At 45.0% G+C, this 19236-nt stretch overlaps 1 protein-coding gene across 1 annotated transcript in view; it reads right to left on the reverse strand.

Annotated features, from left to right (window-relative positions):
* Positions 1-17289, reverse strand: part of CAPN13 (calpain 13) — a 42579-nt gene extending 25290 nt beyond the window's left edge. The window contains 3 exon segments of the mRNA XM_049784693.1: positions 6408-6523; positions 9446-9518; positions 17104-17289. Of these exon segments, the coding sequence (XP_049640650.1) occupies positions 6408-6523; positions 9446-9518; positions 17104-17289 (375 nt within the window).
* Positions 17290-19236: the final 1947 nt, after the last annotated feature.

A 19236-nucleotide genomic window follows, 5' to 3' on the forward strand; every position in this document is an offset into this window, starting at 1 on the left:
GCGGGTGTCCCCCAGGCTGGAGGAGCAGCAGCAGACCCAAGCCTTGATGAAGGCGGGTCTCTGACAGGTGGGTTGGGGGCCTGAGGGCCTGAGGCTTTCCATCATCAGCTCAGCAGTGACAAGGAGCCATGTGTGGGGCCTTTCTCACAGCTGGTACCCCAGATGTTGGCTGAGGCATCCAGCAAAGCTGGAACATCAGTGGAGACAAAGTAGAGAGGGAGCACTTTTGGCCATTGCTGGGCCTGAGCCCTGCAGCTATCCTGAAACCCTCAGCAGAGAGGTGAGTTAGCCAGAGAGCCAAGAGGCCACAGAGGAAACGATTAGAAGAGATGTAGGAAGCATTAGGAGCACAAAACAGAGCCAGTCTATGGGGATGGAAATGTCTGGAACTGGGATTTCATTGGCGGGCTATGTCTGGCAGATGGGTCTTGTCAGTGAAGCTGTCTGGACTCAGCATCACACACTGGGAAGGAAAAAAAATTCTATGGGGCTGAATGTCCTCTGCTCTGGTCAGAATACTAAGTGCCTGGTGAGGCCATGCTAGGAATCAGATGAGATGATGGTCAAGAACTCAAATGTGTAAATAGGTTTCCCAGCATCTCCTTCTTCAGCACCTTGGACAGTCCCATGACAAGCTTGGACTGGCTTGAATACCTTGCACTGATTGGCTGGTTCCCCTTAGAAGTCACTGGTTTATCCTCCCACTCTAGGGATGTTGGCCACATCTACCCTCCCAATAGAATGGGAACATTCAGAGAAAATCATCATTCCCAGAGAGCACAAAAATAAATGTCTTGGTTGGTCATCAAGAATGAGGCCACTGGTTGTAGAGACTGCAGGAGTTAATTATTGTAATTTCCTTACATATAACAGACCCTGGTTCAACCCCTGGAGCTCTTAGGTCCTGTAAGCACCTCCAGTCACAGTCGCTAATTATTAAGCCAGGAATGGACCCAACTAACCCCCAACTCTCTCTCTCTCTCTCTCTCTCTCTCTCTCTCTCTCTCTCTCTCTCCCCTTCCCTCTCCTTCTCCTCTCCCTCTCCTTCTCCTCTCCCTCTCCTTCTCCTTTCCCTCTTCCTCTCCTCTCCCTCTCTCTTTCTCTCTTTCTCTAAGAATGAGACATTGACCTATGTGTTCTGTGGCTTACCTCACTGAGATTGATTTTCCCAGAACTGGGACCTTTTGGAAAGCCAAGTCTGAACTCCAATTATTATGAACAGAGAGGTAAGTTCTGTAGCAGGTTCTAAAGAACAATGAGGTCTCCTCACCATGAAGATGGCAGAACAGGTACCATCTGGACTCAGAGATTACAACCACCTATCATGCCAACAACCCTGCCATCCTTGAGGAAGCAGTATGCTCTGTTCACTTCTCAGGTGCCCCCTGGATAAAAGGATCTACATCACTTGGACACAGGACGTGAAATGTTGGGACTCCAGGAGAAGAGAACAGGGCTGAAGAGGATGCCGAACTATAATGGCAGAAAAGATCTGAGCAGAAAATGAAGACAGATCACTAGAATGCAGATGAAGAGAATTTTTGAAAGGTACACATCTGGAACCATTTCAGAGAAATTTCTGAGCACTCAGGAGACAGAAAGGGAGTGTTGTATACACATAGAGTTTGAAAGTACATGTTGCATACAAAGTTTAGAGACTAGATTAGCATTGAATTTTCCCTGACAGCTGTGAATGCTACAAGAGAATGGAATAACGTTCACAGACTCTTGATGTCTTTGCTGAAAGAACCCCACCCCAACAAAAATCACATTTTTACATTACAGCAAAGGAGAGCACTCATGCCCAGTGTCAGACACTCATTCAAGACACTGCCCCCCAACTTCCATGAGGATGAAAGCAAAATTGAAGTCTTAAAGGAAGCAAAAATAAGGGCAAATGAAGCAACGGAAAGCAACGTGTTATAGATCTATCTTACAAGGAAGGGTAAAAAATGTAATTGACCATGAAGAGATTAAACAAACATACAATAGAAAACTGTCTGTAATAGGACACTGGAGTGGCACTGTGCCTATCAGATAAAGAATTCAAGGAAACCATTAACTGTAAAAAGGAGTAATATGATAGTTTGCTTTGTTCTTAAAACCAGATGGCAAGAATTCATCTCAGGGGCACCAAAGACTATAGCAGAGAGTAAAGTTAAAGCATTTGAAAATAGAAGAGGAGAGGTTGGAGCAATAGTAAGTAGGTAGGGTATTTGACTTGCACTCAACTGACCTAGGCTCAATCCTTAGTATCTCATACAGTACCCTGAGTACTGCTAGAAGAAATTTCTGAGTACAAAGCCAGGAGTCCTCATTAAACACTGCTGGGTGTGATCCAAAAGAAAATAAATAAAATAAATTGATATTATAACTATAATTTGGGGAAATTTTTATTCATTTTTAATAAATTAAGCAGACAAATAGATTAAGTCAAGATAAAGGGGGTCACTGCAGACAAAAAAGTTTGAAAATCAGATTTCATCTATAAAGACACTTTGGTTCTACACAGAAAGCTCATTCTTTCTTTTCCTGCCCATATCTTGGTGAGGATATGGATAAAGAGTCACTTTCTGGCACTATTAGGTAGGATGGATAGTGGTACAGTCAGTTTGAAAAACAGCATGGAGAAGTCTCTTACCCCAAAATGGAATTTCGGTAGGATGCAATAGCTCTACTTCTGAGCATCAAAAGAAAATGATGGCACCAATTCAAAAATGTATGCAGCCAAAATTCATGGGAGCCCTTTTTGGCATCAGTCAAGACATGAAACAACCCAAGTTTCCTGGGATGGTGATGGGGTTGAGAAGTTGTGTTATGTGTATAGAAGGACACATTTCTGTATACAGAAGAGAAAACCATGGGACAATATTTGTGATGATGTGGCTAGACTCAGGGGAAACCATGCAGAGAAAATTAAGTCTGAAGAAAGACAAGCACCTTGGGCCTGGAGAAATAGCACAGTGAGTAGTTTGCCTTGCACTTGGCAGACCTGGGTTCAATACTTGGCATCCCATACAGTTCCCTGAATCTTCCAGGATTGATTCCTGAGTGCAGAGCCAGGAGTAACCCATGAGCACCACTGGGTGTGGCCCCAAAACCAAACTAAAAAAACACAGCAAACACCAGATGATTTTCCTCATTTGTGGACAAGAAACAACATAAAGGAGCAAACGAAAATACCCTTTAGACTGCCTAAAACAAGAAGGGGTCCTTGGGAAAGAAGGAATGGTATGGGGCCACTGGTTTTGGTGTAGGGTGACACAAAGTTCCCAAGAGGAAGAACTGGCACTAAGATTGTTGTCAACTGAGATCTGTCAGTAGTAAAGAAAACCAAGAATATTAAAGGTGCACTTTCAAAACAGCACACAAGCAATGAGTTGTCCGCAAAAAATAGATGGGGACTAATGGAAGTAAAGTGAAAGCCATTTATAGACAACAAAATCCCCAAAGATCTGTTAGGAAAAATGAAGTCATCAAATTTGCTTATACATGAATGGATATGGAGAGTATTGTGCTGAGCAAAATGAGTTAGAGGGAGAGGGCTAAACATAAAATGATCGCACTCATTTGTGGGATGTAAAAAAAGGATGGTATGGTAATAATATCCAGCAACAATAGAGATGAGGGTCAGGAGGATTAGTTCAGGGTAGAAAGTTTGTCACAAAGCGTGGGGAGTGCAGGGAGGGTAGAGATGGGACCTCTAGGACAAGGAGAGTTGAAAATGGTCACTCTGGATAAAAACTGAGTGCTGAAAGGAGGGAAAGTGATATTCATGAAACCCCTTCAGGAGCACGAGTGCAAAGCACAGTGTTTAAAAAGGATAAAAAGGGATGAGAGAGAGATAGAGAGATGAAAAATATCTGCCCCACAGGCAGGTAGGGGGAAGAGGGAGAAAGAAAGTGGGGACACTGGTGGTGGGAATTGTGCACCGATGAAGTGTATTATACATTGTATGATTGAAATTCAAATTTGGGGCCGGAGAGATAGTGTGGAGGTAAAGTGTTTGCCTTTCATGCCAAAGGTTGGTGGTTTGAATCTCAGCACCCCATATGGTCCCCTGTGCCTGCCAGGGGCAATTTCTGAGCATAGAGCCAGGAAGAACCCCTGAACGCTGCTGGGTGTGACCCAAAAAACAAAAAAACAAAAAAAAACTCAAATTCAATTATGAACAACATCAAAACTGGAAGAAAAAAACCCAACTGTATTTTGAACAACATTTGTAACCACAGTTTTAAATAAAATAATTAAAATTTTAAAATTCACTCATAAAAGAGAAATAAAAAGAAAGATTAATGAGCAAGAGATTGACAGGAAGAAAGGCTGATTTGAGGAGAAAAAAAGGAAAAATAAAAGTATAGTAATGGGATGAAAGAGAACAGACATAACCAGAGGGTTGGCAAAATAAAATACATTTTCAGAAAATCACATAAACAACGTTTTTTGGCAATAATTAGGGAACTATAAAAGAAGCAGTTGGGACTTGGGGGCAAAATAAAAATGTTCAAGGAATTAATTCCAGAGGCCCAAGCAAATCCAAAGCTACTAAAATCATTGGCAGACATTAAGAGATTCCATTTCAAAAGAAAGTAGGTCCAGAAGATTGAACCAGGGTCTGCTTCCCTTTCAAAGGGCAGATAATCAATGATAAAGAATCATTAATCAAATGATTTCAGATCCAATTGTGGAGAGCTCATTGGGTTTAGCTGTAAAAGCTGGCAGAACTCAAACAGGATAAAAATAGCACGAACAACTAGAAGCCAATGCTCCATAAGATAGAGATGCAAAAATGATAATGAAATTTTTAGCAAATTGAATTCAACAGTGCATTAAAAGCACAGCCTACCATAAGGTGCTTTAATAAAACCAGAAGAGTGGGATTTTTTTCTCTTGTCACTCTAATGCAGAATTATGAGGCGCTAAGTCTTGTGAAAGGCAGAAGAACAAAAAAAAATTCTAGAAATAGTTATTTTTTATTTACCAATATTTAATCTCTGTGGGGAAAAAACCCAGACTCTAATCAAGAAAAAATTAGAATTTATAGAGGAGTTTAGTAAGATACAATCGAATAAACAGAAAGGCTCAGCTTTCTTTTCAGTACCAGCTAGTTAGAATTAAGAGGAGGAATCTTGTTTACATTAGCAGCCCCATCATAAAATATTAGACAATTTATTCACCAAGCAGGGTGCAGAGTCAACATGAAAACAGAACGATAACATTTTATCAAAGGGTATAAAGCTAGTTCTGCGTAAATGGGAAAAAATGCCACGTTTCTGCAAAGGAATAATTAAAATAATAAAATGGTAATTTTTCCCCAATCCAACAGGAATTGAATGCAGTTCCACTTCACAGCGCCGTGGCTCTCCTTTTTTTAATTAGACACATGCTTTTAAAATTTTAATAAACAAGCCGTGCACAAGGATTAGCAAGATATTTTTTGTGGGTTTTTTTTTTTTTTTTTTTTTTTGGTTTTTGGTTTTTGGGCCACACCCGGTAACGCTCAGGGGTTACTCCTGGCTATGTGCTCAGAAGTTGCTCCTGGCTTGGGGGACCATATGGGACACCGGGGGATCGAACCACGGTCCGTCCAAGGCTAGCACAGGCAAGGCAGGCACCTTACCTTTAGCGCCACCGCCCGGCCCCCAGCAAGATATTTTTTTAATAAAAAAGAATGAGTTGTAAAGAGGACCTATGCTCCCCTAAAACTGTAATAACACCCACTAACACTCCTGGGTGGGAAAAGTCAGCTCAGACAAGTGCATAAAAACTCAATAAGGGACATGGTTCTTGATCAATAACTCTCGTCAGAAAGTTTGCTAATTGTTTCTGCCATTTCTTTTATTTATATACACACACACACAATATTTTTCACTACCCCTTTTCAAATGGGTGTTGTCAGACCACCAGTTTAAATTCCCTTTTGAAAATACCTAATACCGGGGCTGGAGAGATAGCATGGAGGTAAGGCATTTGCCTTTCATGCAAGAGGTCATCGGTTCGAATCCCAGCGTCCCATATGGTCCCCCGTGCCTGCCAGGAGCAATTTCTGAGCATGGAGCCAGGAGTAACCCCTGAGCACTGCCGGGTGTGACCCAAAAACCACAAAAAAAAAAAAAAAAAAAAAGAAAATACCTAATACCTAAGTAACCTTATTTTTTTTTCTTTTGGGGGGGGCATATCCGGTGATGCTCAGGGGATACTCCTGGAAATTGCTCCTGGCTTGGGGACCATATGGGATGCCGGGGCTCCAACTGAGGTTTTTCCTGGATCGCGTGCAAGGCAAATGCCCTACAGCTGCACTATCACACAGGCCCCAATACCTAAGAAACCTTTTAGAATCTCCTCTGTCCCAGACTTCCAGAGACTATTTCAGACCCTCCCCTTCCTGTGCCCCAGCTCATACATACCCGGAAACGGAAAATCCCTGCATACTGATGGGAAAAGCTTTGCTTCATCAGGATCTTCTGCAGATGCTGTGGGTTCTGTGTCAAGGATCCCAGGGCTGCCAGGAACCAGCAATCTCCTGTAAGAGGTTGAGGCCACTGCCATGAGAAGTCAATGGGACATTCATGGAAGTCCCAGCCCTTGCATTTGACAGAAGTGGAGGACACATGATCTTGTGTCTTGGGAAAGTTGTCACAGAAGGCAGTTTTCGGCATGTGAGAGAAGGGATGATGATCATGACTTTAGTGATAGTGTGGTGATTCTAGCGAGGGTGGTGCTGGGGTCAGGATACCACATGGTGGTACCTGGTGATGACAGTGGTTGGTAGCTGTGAGTGGAAGTACTCATGGTTGTATGATGGAGGCAACAGTACTTGTAGAGGTGGCGGCGGTAGTATTTGTGGTTGGAATACTCAAAGTGGCATTTAATAATGGAGAAGTATTGGTGGCGATGGTGGTTGGTATTTGTGGTAGAATTACTCAGGGTGACAATAATGAAGGTGGTAGTACTGGTGGAGGTGGTGATGGTTAGTTTTTCTGGTGAGAGTACTCATGGTGGTAATGATGGAAATGAGAGTATTGGTGGAGGTGGTGGTAGTATTTACAGTGGGAATGCTCATGGTGGTAATGGTGAAGTTAATAGTTCTGGTGGACATGGTGGTGGTTTAAAGGATGTGATGGGGTGATATTGCTTGTAAAGGTGATAGTGGTAATGAAGCAGTGGGATAAACATGTTGTGTATTGGTGTTGGAGGTGATGGTGGTCAGTGTTATGGGGGTGCTTAGTAAGATTAAATTGTCCCAAACAGACTTCAACAGAATTGACTGGTCAACTTGCCTTCCGATTCCCATATTATCCAGATCAACTCAATGCTAACATTGTAGTAACATCGTAGTGATGTTAGAATGCTAACATCGTAGTGAATGTTACTGTCCTTATTGGTGGCGATGGTTTTCTCTGCAGTGGAGATAACAGATTTGTAATTTTTTTTATTTTTTAAAGACATTTATTATTTTTGGGTCACACCCAGCAGGGGTTACTCCTGGCTCTACACTCAGAAATCGCTCCTGGCAGGCTCGGGGACCATATGGGATGCCAGGATTTGAACCACCGTCCTTCTGAATGCAAGGCAAATGCCTTACCTCCAGGCTATCTCTCCGGCCCAGATTTGTATTTTTCTTGGCTAATGTTTACCACCCAGTCACTACTCAAGTTGGGTCTTCCAGAACCCACACAGGGAATGCCTCCTCTTCCTTTTGAAAACTCGCTGGCCATGATTTCTCTTCATTTGTCCTGGGGTACCTTCTTAGACACTAATCTCCTTTTCTCAGTCCTGCCCTTACCCTCAAATATTTAATGACTGGAATGTCAGTTTGTGTCACATTTAATTTGAGGGTGCAAAAGCCACAAAGGGGTCTCCCCTTTTTTAGATCAATGAAATCCCAATGGGGAGATTATTGGCTGACTAGAATGTTCCCTGGGACTGAAAAAAAGTCACATAGATTTTTCTCAACTCAGCTCAAGAGACTACCGTTCCTCCAGGTAAAGTCCAATTGTGGGAATGATTTGGGAGCCAAAATTTCTGCTCTCAGAGGAGGTGAGATATATTATTTCATTTTAGCCTATTATTTTATTACATCTGATCTAAGTTTCATGTCAACCTTCCCTACCAGCTAGTCCTGCCGTGCCAGGTTTCTGGCTCACAATATTACTTAGTCATGGTTTGAGCCAAAGTTTAGCACACCTAGGTTCAACTCCTGGCATCCCATATGGTCTCTCAAGCCTATCAGGAGTAATTCCTAAGTGAAGAGTCAGGAGTAACCTCTGAGCACTGCCAGGTGTGGCCCCAAACCAAAACTAAGTAAGCAAATAAATAAAACAAAACAAAAAATCCTGGCCGCACCTTGGCCACATCTTGGCTTGCTAAGATCAGGACTGACCCGCCATATTCCTGTCCACACCCCTCATCCTTGAGCAAAAAGGTCAGCACTATGACGATCCAGTGGCTGGGAAAAAAGCCCTAGAGCTCTGGGGTTATTATAGGAAATAACCCTAGATTTATCACATCTCAGTCACTTGCTGAAGAGAAAGCTTTTATCTCTTGGACTCTTCCATTGCCCAGATCTGGAACTGATTTTGCAAGGCATGCTTTAAGAAGTAGGTTTTCGCATCTGCAGAGACATTGTAGCAGTTCCAAAGGCACCTGTTTATCTCTCCGATCTCTCTCTTTCTTTTTGTGTTCCTTCCTCTCTGCTCCACCATGACCCCGAGTCCGTTCCCTCCATTTTGCTCATATTTCTCACTCCACAATGACTTTGTACATCCTCTATGTGCTGGCTGGGAGCTGATTGGGTATAAGCAACTGCCCCTAGTGGCATCCAGAGTGCCAACCTCATCTCTCTAGAGCTGGAGGAGAACTCTGGGGGGTTGGTAATCATAAGGTAATGATGGTGATAGTGCTGGCATTATAACGATGGTGATAGTATTGGTGATAATGGTTGTAATAATCATGATGATGGTGGTGGTGATGATTATAATGATGGTGATGGTGGTGGTATGGTTATAATGGTAGTGGTGATGGTGATGATGGTGGTAGTGATGGTTATAATGATGGTTGGTGAATAAGATGATGGTGATGGTTATAATGGTGGCGATAATGGAAGTGGGGATGGTTATAGTGATAGTAGTGATGATGGTGGGCATAATGGTGATAGTGATGGTTACAATGATGGTACTGATGGTGATGGTTATTTGGTGGTGGTAGTGGTGGTTACAATAATAATGATGGTCATGGTTATAATGATGATGGCGATGGGGCTTCTAGGAGAGGTGATGATGAGTCTTCCGGTGATATGCTGGTGCTAACAGAAGTGGTGATGGTGGCTGTAGTGACAGTGACGGTAATGGTGAGTCAGTACCATCTTCTCACCCCCTCCTCAGAGGCAGATTTCAGGCAGCCTAGCCTGACCCTGGGCCAAGAAGGGGAGAGTTAGGGCACTCACCTGCCATTCCTTGCTGGATGTCAAATCTGCTCACATCTTCCAGAATGAAGTAGGGGGCTCCATTGGATAAGTCCTTGGGGAGAGAGAAAGAAAAAAAAGAGAGAGGCTGAGAGAGAGAAAGAATGATATCTCGTAGCTAAGATATCACTCGCTTTGTCCTTGTGGGATCACAGTTCACTCGTGATAGGTAAATTCAAAGGGCGAGTTTAGAGTTTGTTGTCATTCAGGTTTTATGCTATTGGGAAGGCCAGTGGTAAAGAAAGTGTGTATGTGGCAGGCTAGTGGGGTGCCTGCATAAATGAACCCACGAAGAGAACCCGGAGAGGAACTTTAGTGCCTGACATCATACATGAACCAGGGCATGATTCAAGAGGAGGCTTTTTCACCCATGGTGAGAGTCGTGGGAGAGACTTCTGGGAAGCCTCATCCCGAGGGCAGTCTGGGCACTGCCTCGATCCCATGTAGCTATGGTTCGGTGCAGGGCAGGAGCCCTGGCTGCCCTCCAGGGTCCAGGTCTGGGGCATTATGGAGCCTTCACAACCCTGGCCCTTATCTAATTCTGCACACACCCACAACTGCCACCCTAAGGAGTGATCCCTGCAAGATAAAATCAAGGTTCTCTTAGCAGATGTGGGGTTGTCAGAGCCCCTTTGCAGGAGCACTTGAGTGCACAGAGTCTGAACCAAGTTCAACCCTTGCCTTTCCACCCCTCCTGGGGTCAGTCTCATAGCTCTCTGGGCAGCTTTGTGCATTGGCCTGTTTCTGCTGGCACCATTGGCTCCAGCCTCAAGAATGACCAGATGGAACTGAAGCCCTGGCCTCAATGCCCTGAGTGCTGCCAAACTTTCACACAGGGCAGTTTCAAAGGAAGATCCAGCAGGACAAACAGAGGTGCCAGTCTGCCCACACATGCACCCAGATCCCTGTGAAAGGAACTTACCTTTCTTCTGCTGCTCTCAACTGACCTAAGGTGGCCAGAAGTTCCCTTCAGGGCCAAGGAGATCTGAGAGAGGAGCTCAGAGGCTGGAGGCATCAGCCATATTCTCTGCTTTCCCTCACAGGGACAGCCCTTGCAGTGGCCTCTCTCAACACCAATAAGCTGGGCAGAAGTATCTGGGGCTGCAGGAAGCAGGGCAGGGAGAGCATCTCACCAGGCTTAAGTCATGTGAGGTGCAGGAGCAGCCCCCAGGGACCCATCTTTCGCCTGGGAAATGGAGAAACCTGGCAAGTGGGCAAGTGAGAGGAGAAGTAAAGCAGAGGATGTGGGTTTGGGGGCCAGGCTGGGGCAAAAACCATGGGGGGATATTCGAGACCCCCTTTCTCAGGTCTCCCCTGCTAGGCTAGGCTGTGGAGGAGTGCAAACAGATGCAAACAGCCCTACATCCACCTCCCTGATTCTGACCAAATTTCTCTTCCAGTTAGGCCTCAGTTTCCCTGCATGTTCAGGGTCTGGCTCTTGCCCGGTGGAGGCTGGGTGGCTGTTCTCATGATTTTTGTTTGTTTGTTTTGCCTGTCCAGAAACCTCCTTTGCACACAGGAAATAGAAGGCAAGGGTACTGTAAGATGGGGGCAGGGCTCATGCTTCTGAAACATCATCCCACCCCCTTCTCTGTAGAATTCACAGAATTCCGAAGATCTAGTTGCTGTCACACCCAGACTCTCCAAGGCTTTCATTATGAAACCAGGGAGAGCAAAGGCATTCATTAGCCACTCAAGTCATGGGTGCACAGACAGACAACAAGAGCCTTCCCAATATTGGAGGAACTTTGCGATAAAGAAAACAATTAGAGCCGTCTGGAAGAGAAGAACGCCAATACCAACAAGCTAATGCATCATTTTGTTCGGGAAAGAGGCTCACACAGATCGAACAATACGGGTGAGAAAACACACGGGGCTTCGGTAATATCAAAACATGATGCAAAAGTCTATGCTAATCCATTTAAAAATACGGATACTTTCTGAGAAAACAAATGAACATGGGCAACGGATATTCAGGTGAGTAATAACTGGAAAGATCAATAGCCTTATGATATCCTTTTAAATCATCAAAGATGATGTTCCTAACATCTTAGCAATGGTTTTTTTAAGGACTCATGAGGCCCCTACTGAGTTTTCTCAAACTCTAGGGTAGTTGGTGTTTAGAACAAAAGAAGAATCTGCCGCCATTTATTTTAGGAAGTCAGCATAGCCTGAACTCAGACACAACCACACATAACACGCATTCTCACACACTCACATGCAAACACACTCATACATATTCAACCACACACAACCACATACTCACAACACACACACACATATATTCACGCATATAAACACACTCACGCACATGCACCCCAGAGTGATTTTACTTGTGAAAATAGTCCGAAATAACAATTTCCAGCAAGTGAATTGACAATAAAAAATATACTAGCCCATCATCAAGTAGGGTTCATCTTCGAAATGTAGGATGTCAGGGTGGGTAGCACATCATGACAGCTAATAATACAGAATCGCAGACAGCTGAGCTCAAGAAGTGATTTACAGACCTTCAGTGAAGGCGCTGAAGGATTTTGATAAAACCCAGCTTGGTTGGATTCACCCAAATAACAAGCATTAAAATGAGAAAATAAAAAAGCAAATTTAGCCAGTGAGGGACAAACTCTAAATTTTAATGAGATTAAAAATACATGGCAATTTTTTTTGAGACTCATACCCATTGTATGGGAAAGATCTGAACCTGAGAATCATTTATATTCTTTATTCTCTAGGTTTGTTTTTACCCCTATGCCAAGCTTTGGAGATGCTCCCCCAAAAAACAAGGTAAGAAGAAACAGAAAGGACACACAGAAATACTGTGGGCCTGGGGTTGTGGAGATCCACCAAGAATTTCAGGAAGGCCTGGGCAGATGGACAACTTGGGTCCTGAAAGGCTCCCAGTCCCTTTATGCTCAGATTCCTGGAAGTGGGTAAGGCAGGGAGATGAGGGTGGTTGTAGGCAGTTTACTCTCCTGAGAGGGACCCAAAGACCCATTGACACTGCTGGGCCTGTCTTTTCTACAACTTGCCCAGAGTTCAGGATTTACCCAGCCAGAAGGGCAGCCAATAGGAGCTGAACGACTTGCTCCAGGTTCCCAGAAGTAGCAGATGAAAAGACTGGGGGTCAGCCACAGGGGCTCAGGCCTTCTCCAGATACCCCCTAACACACACCAGAGAGGAGCTTGTAGCTTCAGCATCTCCAAGGAATGGTCTACATAGAGCTCAGGAACAGACAGTTGTAGTGGGCATTGGGGTGTGTGTGTTTCATTTAGTGTCAATTTGGCTAGATCTTGGGATCCCCAAATATTAGACCAAAGTGACTTTGCAGCATGCAAAGGTACATCCAGATGAGGTTGACTAGCTCATCCATAGAAAGGAAGTGCACCTTCACCCTCAGATGCATGATCCCATGGAATGCATTGAGAGTCTGCAACCCCACAGATGGCAACAAGACGATGGACTCCCCGTTTCCCTGAGCTGCAGCTGAGCTGAGATATCCATGGGAAGCTCATTGGTTCCATGATTCTGCTTCCTTCCAACTCCCAGGGGTTCCAGCTTGCACACAGCACAGGGTGGGAGTCTATGGGCTCACCTGATGAGCAGGGATGCCTGCGTAGGCACGTGCGAGGGATCTGTGGGTTTCTCCAGAGAGTTCCAGCATGGATGGAAGCTGCTTGCCACAGTGAAATAAAGTTGCCTTAGGAACTTCTGGCGGGCTGAATTTGGAGCTATCTCTGTTCTCTTAAACTTCATTGCTATTTTACTAGGTAGGCCTAGATTCATGTCACACAGAAACCCAGAAATCCTAGGAAAGAAATCCTCTGAACTTGGCACCCTTCTGCCGTCTTCTCAGGAGACATGAGATGGCCTTCTTATCCAGACTTCCCCCTTTGCTTTTCCAGAAAGCTCCCTGATGCCAGCAGCTGCTACAATAGCAACTTCTTGGCCTCCAGCACAGGCCCTGTCAGAGGTTTGGCTGGAGTCCAGGTGGGAAAGGCCAGGGTCACGCCCTGCTCTGTCTTACTCGAGAGCATGGCTTTATGGGCATCAAAGGTCTTGGACTCAACGGCGATCAGTTGTTGGCCTGTGTTACCTCGCGTGACCCGCTGCCCTGCTGCCCGCTCTCATGTGATTACTTCATTAACCCCATTGCTTTTCTGGAAACCCCTTTGAGACCTGAAGTGGCTTCATTTCCAGGGCTCAGTCTTTTTCTAAGCTTTGCTTGGAAGAAGTTGGTAGGTCATTAAGCAGGACTGGCTAGGCTTTCTTGTGGGAAAGAGCCAGGTTGGGTCTGTGGTGAGGTGGGGGTCCTCTTCTGATCCCCCACCTGCTTGCTTTCATCTTGTCTCTTCGAAGAACTGTTTTTCTTGGAGAACAGGAGCAAAGGGGACAATCAGTTTCTCTGACAAGCATCACTGACGGCTGGGGATGAGCAATTCTAGCGTTGTACGTGACAGTCACAAAGAGTTGAGGGCATTTCCCTGAAAATGAACTTAAATAAAGCATCAATTTTCCTTCCTCCCTCAGACTAGCCACACTCAAAGGGCTCAATAACCACAGTGAGCAGCAGCAGCAGATTGCACAGGCTTGTCTGGGCAGGATATTCTACTGGAAGGGAAGAAGCCACTGAAGGAAGGATTATTTTGTGGCAGAGCATGTTCTGACTAGCTTTGAGAGGCTGGGTTCTTGGCTTGAAATCCCTGCTTAGAATCCCAGCTTATTGGAGGACTTCCTCCTCCTTTATTTTTTAGTGAAAGCAGGTATGTGCTTGTCATTGGCTATAGTCTCAGGTCCCACAACACTCACTGGTCAGTGACCTGTGAGGATTGCATTCCACTGTGTCAAGAGATCTAGGTCCCTGAATTCTAATCTGTAAGGTCCAGAGCTTGGAGGTCTGCTGCTCTGTCACTGGGCCTCTGTGGTTCACCTCTCACTGTTGGTGGGTTTCCTTGGATGTTAGATATTTCCACTGTGGAGAAGGCCTGAGGTATCTCAGGCCAGCCAGCTCCTATACAGCTGCATGGAGGATGTTTCAGAAAGGACAGGCCTCTCAAATCAGAGATAGACAGTAGGAATCTCCAATACCCTATGTCTTCCAGGAGCAAACCCTGAGCATAGACCCAGGAGTGAGTCCTGAATAATGCCAGGAGTGCCCCGCCCCCATAAAAAGAGACAGAAGAAAGAAGATAGACTTTCTGAACTCTTTGTCCCCAAATGATTTTCTGTTCCCCTACATTGTCCAAAGCATGTCTGAGGACTGAAGAGAAGAGGACTGGTCTATGGAAATAAGAGAAGGGGTGAGGCTCCGGGATAACTATGTTAGATTCTCCTTCCCCAAATGCCAGAGAATAAAGGGGGTTCAGTCAGTGCCTTGGGGTTTATCCTCACTGTTTCCTTCAAATAATCCTGTGAGGAATAGAAATAGTAGTCAGCCTCAGAACAGCAGGCCCCAGACACACAAATAATGGAAAGAAATTGCTTTGGGGGTGTAAGAAAGAGAAAGTAGTATTCTGGTTCCAGCGAAGGGGTCATGGCCTGTGGTTGTCACTTGAGGGAGGCCTCCAACCATTGTCTGCTTCTCATCTGCAAAGTGGGGCCAAATGCTGATCTCCCCCAGAGAGTTTCTGTCAGACACTTGGTCAAGCCATGCCAACCAGGTCTAGAGTGGGGCTATGGCTTCCCTTTCAAGGTTCTTGAGGGAATAGTACCTACTTGGCTTTCCACCTCTTTCAATAGAGAATCCTTTTATGCACACCTACAACCCACACCCAAACCTGTCAGTCTTGGAGAGTCACTCATTCCTTCATGTATGTGTTCAGCCTAATACTAACAGTCTTACATTACAGTCTAAGAGTCTTACATTCCCCCATCATCCCCTCATGCATGTGTTCATTTCATCCCTGACATTCCAATGGGAAATCCACTCCACACAGGAGAAAAGTAAAGCATGTGGAGTCAGAAACCAAATTCCACTCTCTTCCTCCCTCACTGCCTCCTCTAATTCAATCAGCCACATTGTCTGACTGAGTCGGCAAGGAACAAAGGAGGCAAGATAAAAGAAGACACAACATGGCAAGTTTTAGAAAATTCTCTGCAAATGACCGTGCTACCAGATGGGATGAGGGACACAAAGAAGTAAGTGGGACATAGTCACGAGGCCATGCAACAAAGGTGTAGGAAGGAGAACAGAGTCCTTGGAAGATTTGGTGTGAAATTTCTGAGGAGAAAAGAGAGAGGAATGAACATAGCAGGTCCACTGGTTGCCTCTATTTTCAGTTTCTGGCATAGTTCAGTGTAAAATATTTCACTTCTGTTCAAATCCGTTTCTTCTTGCCCCCAAAAGACATCACACATTGAGATGTTGCTGGATTTAGATAATAGGGAACACTCAATCCTTTCTAAATAGAAACATTATGAATCTTTCTACACTATTAATGTAGTCTCACATTTATTACTCAGCACCATACGGGGGAGGGGGATCCCCACCACATTCTAAAAGAATCTCAGCTTCTGAAAATAATGAAGGGAAGAAATAGAACCCTTCCACACTTCAGAGCATGTCCCTCCTCCTTTGCTTCACTGTCCTTATAAAACAGAGGTCAAGAACCATTTGGGGGGGGGGTTATTGTCTTTGGCTGCTAAGATGAAAATGGTCTAAAGTAACTCAGTTTTCAAGCAACATCCAAAAATTTTTCTGACCCCCCCCAACACTTCTCTTCCCCAACACTGTCCCAAGTTGGACTAAGAGCTGATACCTCCATAATTCTATGTCTTCATGGTTATCAGAAAAAAACCCTCTTCTAGACCCTTATGCAACTGCTCCATTGTAGTACCAGGAGTACGTGGCATTACCCTGTACCAGTACTCATTGGCTGATGGGATCAACCATCTCCTTCTAGGCTCTGTCCTGTCTTCTCTGAATCCAGGCTTTGTTGACCTTTCTTAAAGCACTGAGCGTCAGTGCTCAGAGTGGTTTTACCTTGGTTATGGCATATGTAACCCCAAAGGCTGATGGGGGAAACTTCAGTGGGTTGAGAAACTTCCTGGGAACTCTGTACCCTCAAAATGAGGCCTTTCTAGAAAACCTACAGGCTTAGTTTTCTGCAAGCCTGAGTTTGATGGCCAAGAATCAGAAGGTTTCACTGTTGCCCTGAGTCTCTAATTTCACAGCTAATGGCTGAAATTCTGTCGTAGGTGGTTATGTGTTTATATGGCTATAAATGCAAATGTATGTGAGGCCATGATTTAAATTTATCCTCTGAGTCCAGAGGGGTATAAAACCTTCTAGTTGGGTCAATTTTACCAGGAAAGATAAAACATTCAAGAGAATAAAAATGAACAAGAATAACCAACAGTGACAGGCTCAATGATGGGCAGAAGTCAGGGGCATCCACACTTAGCCTCATCTCGGTGGACCCCGTTATTCAGATGAGAAACCCGAGGTGTGTCAGTTACAAATGTGGTCAGTGGGTTTCTGCCAGAGCAGTTCACCTCACTGAGGATACAGTCCTAGATGCAGAAGGCCCAGATGGAGATTCATCTCCTTTCAGTTCTTAAAGTCCTATCATAGGAGGCCCTCAGGCCAGCAGCCACCAAGGTCCAGGAGTGGGGCGGTGAGGCTATTTCTGGGGCTCACTTACATGTGGACGCTTCCACTCCAGGTTGGAGAGGTTCTCTCTCTTCAGCATCTGAGGGCCTATGGAGGCCAGTGTTGGTGGGAAGAACTCATCTTCAAAGAGCTGCCCTCTGTTAAGACATTGGTCCAGCAGAGAGTGAAAGTCCTGACCCTGGAACTTGATGATGGTGGTGTTCTGGTTATACGTCATGACTCTTGGTTGAAGAGGCCAGGAAATAGTCAGCTCCTGGGGAGAAAAGATTCTTTTAGGGATGAGCTGCCGTATTTTTTGCATCATTAGGTGGGGGTTCCCAGAAGAACATTCTAAGGTATCTCAAACACTTTATAAGCAAGGAGACTGACACCCAGATCAATGTACTTCCTGGTGACATGGACATGAACTCAGATTGGAACTAAAGCATCTTATTCCCAGAGTTCTTTGCAACTGTCGGAATGTCTCAGAAATGCTTGTGGAATCTGTGTGTTCGGGGAAAAAATGCAAATGCTCTCTTGGAACTGGGCACTTTCCTGTATATTGGCCCTGCAAAGACAAACATGAACTGGTCTTTATCACCTGGGACTCATTATCAGGAGATAATGAAAGAGAAAGGGTGTCAACCACTAGCTTGCTAGCTCCCACTCAACAGAAACCTTCTAGGGACAAAGTCCTGGTATAAAGAGGAGGATCTGAGAATTGCCAAGTGTGTCTGTGTCTGACTAGTAATTTCATGGAGCTGGTTGGAAATGGGGTCAAGGCACCTCTGAGCATCCTGCAAACTTGCATCCCCAGATATATCCTTTTTTTTTCTTTTTTGGAAAAAAAAATGTGAAGGTTGGAAACGTCTGCTTTGTTCTTACTACGATTATAAAACCAGCTCATCAGTCAGCAGCAGGAGCTTGGGAGTGTAGATTTATCACTCTTTAAGTCCAGGGTGGACATGGCACAGCATAATCTGTATCCATTACCCACGTCCACTATCGAAGCTCACCAGGCATGTCTGAAACAAAGGAGATTTTTCCCTGTTGGGGAGCCTGACATTTTTTTCTCCTAGTACAACACCCCATGCTGCAAGCCAAGCCCAGACATATTAATGGTTAATGATTAATGGTGACAGTCTAGGGAGCAGTCATGCTCAAAGCCAGGGACAGGGCACTTTGTAATGGGAAGGAAAGGTCTTCATCCAAATAGCCTCCTTTGGTTTTTTGGGGTGGGGTGTTGGAGCATATACCCCCCTCCCATGCTAAAGATTTTCTTTTGGCTTTGCACCCAGGGATTACCACAGGAAGTATTTGAGGGATCCTATGGGGTAGCTGGAGATCAAATCTGGTTTTTATTATGCAAGGTAAAGCAGCCCTCTTTGAAGGACTGGCCTTCACAATCAAATCAGACATGCATATTGCAATAAAAGGAAAAGAAATGCTAAACCAAATTATTTATAGTCCTGAAGAAATAGGGAATGCCTTTCCCAGGAGCAGGGCTGAGAGCTGGTCTTGGGAGGAAAAGGACTTTGACAGTGGAGAACTAACTGGTAGCCAGAACCATTTTCCCAAAATTTTCTTAAGATGCCCTGAGCACCTTGGCTTCCCATATGGTCCCCGAGCCTGCCAGGAGCGATTTCTGGGTGTAGAGTCAGGAGTAACCCCTGAGCACCACTGGGTGTGTCTCCCCCCAATAAAAAGATGCCCTGAGCAGCATGGACATGATCTGAGTTGCAAGATTCTGAATGATTAGGGGAATTGTTGGGGGGTGCGGTTGGAGGGGTGGGTGGGTAAATGGTGGGTCTAGACAGTAATGATGGAGAAGTGGCTTGGAAAACTGGACTATGACCTGGCTTACATCCAGAAAGGACCTAGGTCATTATCATACCAGGGGGTGCCAACTGGAACAAGTTGGAGTCCACATAGCAGGGTCAAGGAGAGATTGGGTATATGTGTTGGTGGGTAAGGGGTTGGTAGAAGTTGCAGGCATGGTCCCAGGGTTCACACTGGAACATCAGCAATGAAGGACAACTGGGTCCTCTGGAACAAGAGGGTCTGATGACAACATGATTGAATGAGAGAGGGTAGTGAAGGGCAGGCAAGACAGCTGCGAGCACGCACAGGGATCTTGAGTTTTCCCTTTGTGCTCACCATCTGCCCAAGGCTCAGCAACACTGAG

Source organism: Suncus etruscus, chromosome 12, assembly GCF_024139225.1.
Source record: "Suncus etruscus isolate mSunEtr1 chromosome 12, mSunEtr1.pri.cur, whole genome shotgun sequence".
Lineage (NCBI taxonomy): Eukaryota > Metazoa > Chordata > Mammalia > Eulipotyphla > Soricidae > Suncus > Suncus etruscus.